This window comes from Lutjanus erythropterus, chromosome 12, assembly GCF_056507025.1.
Source record: "Lutjanus erythropterus isolate fLutEry1 chromosome 12, fLutEry1.hap2, whole genome shotgun sequence".
Taxonomy (NCBI): domain Eukaryota; kingdom Metazoa; phylum Chordata; class Actinopteri; order Lutjaniformes; family Lutjanidae; genus Lutjanus; species Lutjanus erythropterus.
In genome coordinates this window covers 10,182,399-10,188,333 of record NC_139328.1, presented here as the reverse complement: position 1 = coordinate 10,188,333, position 5,935 = coordinate 10,182,399, and the positions used below count along the sequence as shown (strand labels likewise).

Here is a 5,935-nt window from a genome sequence, read left to right as displayed (position 1 = left end):
ATGAGGGAACTCCTACTCAGAAGTGGGGCGTTGAGTTCTACTCATTAAAAATAATTGGTCTCTGTTCAATTAAGGCTCAGTGATGCTCCTTTGATCTAGCTGGCTCAGTGTTTTTTATCTGCGTCTTTTACATACAGATCCACTGCTCAGAGTTGGCAAAAGTATTGGATAATTGGTTCTAATGTGTTTACTTCCGGACGATGGGAGGGGTAGCTGCTTGGGAGTGATTATACATGTTTGACTGAAATGCATTCTGATGGTTAAAAAGACCAAACCTTTACAGTTCTGCTGTGGCACCTTTTGAGACTGTCCTTGAGACAATAAAAAAGATCACTTTACCTTCTTTCTGCTTCTGTTTCTCTGTGATTTGCTGCTTTAGGCTTCTCCTGTCTGCAGATGCTACACTCTCAAGTTCCAAACATGTTCTTCCTGAAGGGCTGAGGTTCTACCCCTTTTTTTGAGGAAAGGGTTCTTTGTAAGACTGAGGGTTACATTAAGAAACATTTTCATCCAAAGAACCCTTTTTGAAGTTGTTCAACTGTTTTGACAAGGGATCAACAAAGATTCTCTGTACCTTAATATAAAAAGGTTCTCAGGAGAACCAGCTGGGTGGGTTTTAGATAAAACTTTGGAATATAAAAAGGTTCTTTGTAGAACCCCTGGCTGCTTGGAATATATGAACGTTCTCAGAAGAACCCCCTGAATGAGTTCTAAATAAAATGCTTGAAATATGAAAAGGTTCTCAGTAGGATCCCCTGGATGGGTTCTTATAAGAAGAAGGAAAGACCTGCAATAGAACAGAATAGAAGAGGGTTTTTAGTGGAGCTATTACACTATAGAATTGTTCTCTGTAGAACCTTTCATAGAGGGTGTTGGGTGAAACTTTTCACAGATACAGTTTAGTTTAGTTTATTATGATCCCCAGTAGCTGCAGCAAATCCTGCTGCTATTCTTACTGTGGTCCAACACATGCATAAAATTATACAATACATACTTATAACAATACACACGTGGTCAAGGTTTGACAGTATCAAGGCCTGAGTTACTTGTTTTGTGGCTTTTGGTGTCAAAAAAGTCACACATTTTCTAATCAGAGAGATCACACTTCTAGGTATAACCTTTTACCTTGGCTTCTAGGCAGAACTCTCTGAAAGGGTTTCATGTGGAACTGTTATAAAAGGTTCTACCACAACCCAGGTGGTTTGTCCCCGTGGGAAAACCCTTTGCGGACAAGCCAAAAAAACCTTTTATGGTTCTAGAGGCACCTTTCTTTCTGAAAGCATAGAAGTTCTGCAAGCAAACACACTCGCTGAGACACAAGACACATAAAAGTCCATGCACAGAGCACACATGCACCCGTCCACCCACACACACACATATACACACACACACTAGCGCACACACACACATGCACACCGTAATCCCACTCACCCAGCCGCCCGCCCACACACCCACTCACCCACTCACACACTTTGTATTTGTTACCCTCACACACTCTTATTGAAGAAGCTCTGCAGTATGAGCATGTTAATGTGCTGGCAGTGGTTCCTGTTACAGAGTGAAGCTGTTCTGTTGAATCCCAATAGCCCAGGGACAGAAAGGATACTAAGCCAAGCTTTGACTGCAGTTATGCTCCAACACTGCTACTTTAATAATTTTCTCTCTCATCCCCGTGCTCATCCTCTCTTCCTCTGCTTTCTCACTTTCTTAATCTCTATTCCCCCTCCACCTCTCCTTCCAATTTGATACATTTCTCCCCGATCTCCTTGTTCCTGCACCCTACATCTACCCTACTTCTTTTTTCTTAATTTGTGTTCCACCTGCAGTCTTCTGTGCTTGTGTGAGGTTAATGAGTTTGTGTTATTCTCACCACATTTATCTCACAGTTCTACATGCATGCATAATACATACACATTGGAAGTGGGTGAATTTTTTACTGGAAAGCCCTCTAGGATGTGCATTGCTACTGAACCACCCAAATACATGCTCATCAGTGCAATAATATCTAACAACATGCACACTGGCACATACATGCATATATTATCAATTTATGAATCAGACAGATGCACACAAGGTCTTTTCTCTTGTTGCAGATTGCATAACCTAATATGTCAGGAAAAATATGCTCCAATCATTGGAATAACAATTGAAGGAACATCAAAGACAAGATGAATAGATGCCTGTAAAGTTGTTGGTGTATTGCTTTGCTAGTCTACCATGAAGATCACTTGGGAACATCAAACACACTGCAGACATTTATTACATTTTAAGTCTATCTGGATTTAACAAAGAGAAGAACAGCCTCCTCTGCTGGAGTGAAAATGTGGCAAAGAAAGAGGGCTTATGTATAAAGAAAGACTTTGATGTGAGTGAGCTTGATTGATTTAGAATATAATAGATGCACAATCAAATACAACATTCATTTCAACAGGCCAGTGGGGCACAGTTGGTCCTGATGGAAGCTTGCTGAGTTTTTTTTTTTTTTTTCAGCTCTCTGCAGGACTCTTTCAAGCACATCTCTTTGACAGGCAGGATAAGTAGGGTTCTGCAGCTGCCTTTCCATTCTAACTGTTCATTTACGATCATTAAATATTCAGTGCCCACTTCATTGTGTACACCTCCTCCAGACGGTCAGGTGTACTGTAAATAATGCAGGCATGCAGGATCGAGAGGGTCAACAAGTGTTACGCTAACTGCAAGAATGAGAGGTGGCTGAAGAGCTGTTGGTGCAGTTCTGAGTTGTTCCTGCACTCCAGAACCAGCTAATATGTTGAGATTCACCACAATAAACTGTGTAAAGTTACCTGAGAATGGTGAAATAAAATATGCATGTCAATACTTGACTTGACAAGGGGCCATTGCACAATGCACAATGACCTGTAGAATATAACACACCCACTTTGGAAACCTGGTATGTTTTTGGTCTAGCTGGGAACAAACTTTTCATGTTCTGATTTATACTTGGTGGAAATGCTCAGAATGGTTCAAACCTCCCAACCTTGGACACATCTCCCACCTGAAATACTACAATACAACACAATACAGCATCTATGACACAATATCATAACTGTTACTTCTTCATATTGTATTGATAGGAAAATAAAACAATAGTTTATTTTTGAAAGTTATACATTTAAATTCTGGCCATATTTTACATGTAGACCATACTTCTGCTGGGCAGCTGATGCTGTGGCCACAAATGACAGATATGGGAAACTGTAACAGCAAAAGTAAACATAAGTTAACATGAACCAGTAACCTCTATAAACTACTGCTCATAGCAGACCAAGAAAGGTTGTGACAACAAAAACTCAGAGTACTGAAATGAGCAAGTTTGTGTTTTATTGCTTATGAATTCAACTTTTTATTTGTAAGAAAACCGATGTGTTAAATGTTGTTTCAAATATTACGGCCTCACTTTAAGTTAACAAATTCACAGCAGGGTGCTAACAAGCCGTGCAGAAGCTCTCTTGCTAATCATTTTGGTGATCTCATACCTCAAAGAACGCAGGCTTTAAGAGTTACTGGTATGTCTAATATAATGAAACCTGTGTCTACAGTCATCATAGATATTCATACATAGTTTGCAACAGTGTTCCACTCTTCTTTTATTCAAAGGCAGTTTCATGTGAAGGCACAACCTAATTAAAGCTGAGATAATATCCTCTGAAAATTATGAAACAATTAAATATCATATCAACACAGAGCATTTATGTGAGGGTGAATAGCATGAAGCACTTGTTTTATTAATGTTGAGACAAAATGCAGTTGGAAATGATTGAATGGAACCTTAAAGCAGCAATAAATTAAACAGTATGTCAAGGGAAAACCACATATTCGCTATAAAAAAAAGAGACTGTCACAAAATCTGGCTCAACGAAGTTAGCAGGCAGTCCAGGATTTCCAGAAGAAGAATTTACAGCCGGCTCTGCGAGTCTGAATCGCGGTGACGCCCAGTCCACGTCGAATCTTCTCCTGTTTGTCTGTGTCTGTGGATCCTTGAAATGAAATCATTCCATTTCCCGATTTGGAGAGTTTATAAAGCAAGTCCATTAAACTGTGTTTCTTTGTTGAGTCCTGTGGAGGAAAACATTGACATTATGTAAATGTCAGAAATTTTACTTCACCGTGTTTGTACTTTAGGGAAATATGAATTTCTATTGTATGTTACAGAACTTTTGCATTTTTTGCTTATAGCCAGACGGGGAAAAGCAAAGTTGTGTATGCACTCTAATCTTTAATCTTCAATTTCATGGAGGCGCAGCTGTGAGGATAATCAAATGACAGATATCCGGCAGGTAGCTCTGACAGCATCCAGAATGACTCACTGAGAATAAAATTACACTTTTAACAGATCAGGATCAATAAAATGTGTGTGCACAAGCAGAGATAAACTTTATAAATTGAAAAGCTGTCGGCAGGACATTCTGTGGCCTGCAGGGTAATCACAGCTGGGATTTGGCGACTGGTTTCAATCATTGGAAGGACATACACACACAACATACATAAATTCTTCAGTAGTGAAGATGTTAAAGGACCAGTCTGGAGTATTTAGTGGCATCTAGCACCTCGTCTCACTCTTCCCTTCAGCCTGTAGGAGAGCCTGTAGTGTGTTTGTCTTGTCCATTCTGGGCTACTGTAGAAACAAGGTGAACTCCATGGAAAAGGAGCCTCTGTAGATATACAGGGTTCCTGCAGGTCCTTGAAAAGTCTAAGATCCAATTATCTGAATTTTAGGCCTTAAAATAAGATTTTTGACAGCTCTTAAAACTGTGTTGGATTATTAAGTTAATGTTAGTTTTATAAAGTGACATTAGTCACACTTTTAAAAGTGTTTTGATCACACAACTGCAAAATGGAACCTACATGGAACCAATAACCACGAATATGAACTGTGCAGCCTGGTCAGAATTCATCTGAGCACAACCATCCAGCTTCATGCTCCACTTCAAGTGTAGAAAGGACAAGCAACTGGATTAAAAGATTTTAATATGAGGTTGAGTGATATTAATCAATTAAGATAATAGTAATTAGCGTACTTTTTTCTGCCAATATAAATGTGAAATGGTATCTTAAAAATCTTAAATTTGGTTTTGCCAACCTATAATCTTTAGTTAAATTACTGTTCTTCGTACATCATTTTGAATATTTGAAATAGTTTTAATTTAAAATATAAACTATTATACACTTTCACTTCAGTGAGTTTACTTAATCTTTTGACTTGTTTGGGCTTCTAAAACTCAAAGAAAGTTCACCTAAGTAAGTAAATTATCTCAACAAAAGATAGTTGGTTTTTTTTTTTTTTTTTGGAACTTAAGAGTTGGGGTTCAAAACTTGAAAATATATTGCCATATGTATCTTGAAATTTGGGGTTTTCTCAACTTTTAGTCCTGTCAGACCTGTGGCCCTTTGTTTCATGTCATCCCCTCTGTCTACCCCCTTTCCTGTCTGCTCTTCGGGTGTCCCACACAAAGCCCCAAAAAGATAATCTAACACCCCCAAAACACAGAAAAAACGTGGAGAACCATATCAAGAAAATAAAGAAATCTTACCTGTTCATCCTGTACTTTGTCGAACCATGACAATGAGTCTTGCTGAAGCTGGAGGTCTTTAAAATTCTGCTCAGTCTCTGTATTTTCTGCCACACATAACGCAAAACACAAAAGTGCCAAAGTGCACAAGATACGGGCCATCCTTGCTTGTGAAGTCTTGCTTGCGTGTTTCTCGTCGAGGGAATTCTTCTTGGTCATACAACACCCACCGCTGATGTGCACCGTAACTGTACAGCACAGTGACACGTCTGTTTTTAAAGTGGAACCTGGGCCCAGGAGGAGGAGGAGTGTGCAGGTTATTTGCGTAAAGACCATCCTCAATTTTGTGTTTGCCCCCCATCAGTGCACCGAAGCATGTACTATGTAATTTACAACAGCCATTA

General features: G+C 39.2%; 1 protein-coding gene across 1 annotated transcript; it reads right to left on the bottom strand.

Annotated features, from left to right (window-relative positions):
• Positions 1 to 3,385: 3,385 nt before the first annotated feature.
• On the bottom strand, positions 3,386 to 5,935 carry LOC146317612 (somatostatin-1-like). The gene is made up of 2 exons (XM_084732814.1): positions 5,553 to 5,935; positions 3,386 to 4,077 (listed from the first exon to the last, which is right to left on the bottom strand). Exons 1-2 carry the CDS (start codon positions 5,865 to 5,867, stop codon positions 3,883 to 3,885), a joined length of 510 nt encoding a protein of 169 aa, XP_084588940.1. The 5' UTR covers positions 5,868 to 5,935; the 3' UTR covers positions 3,386 to 3,882.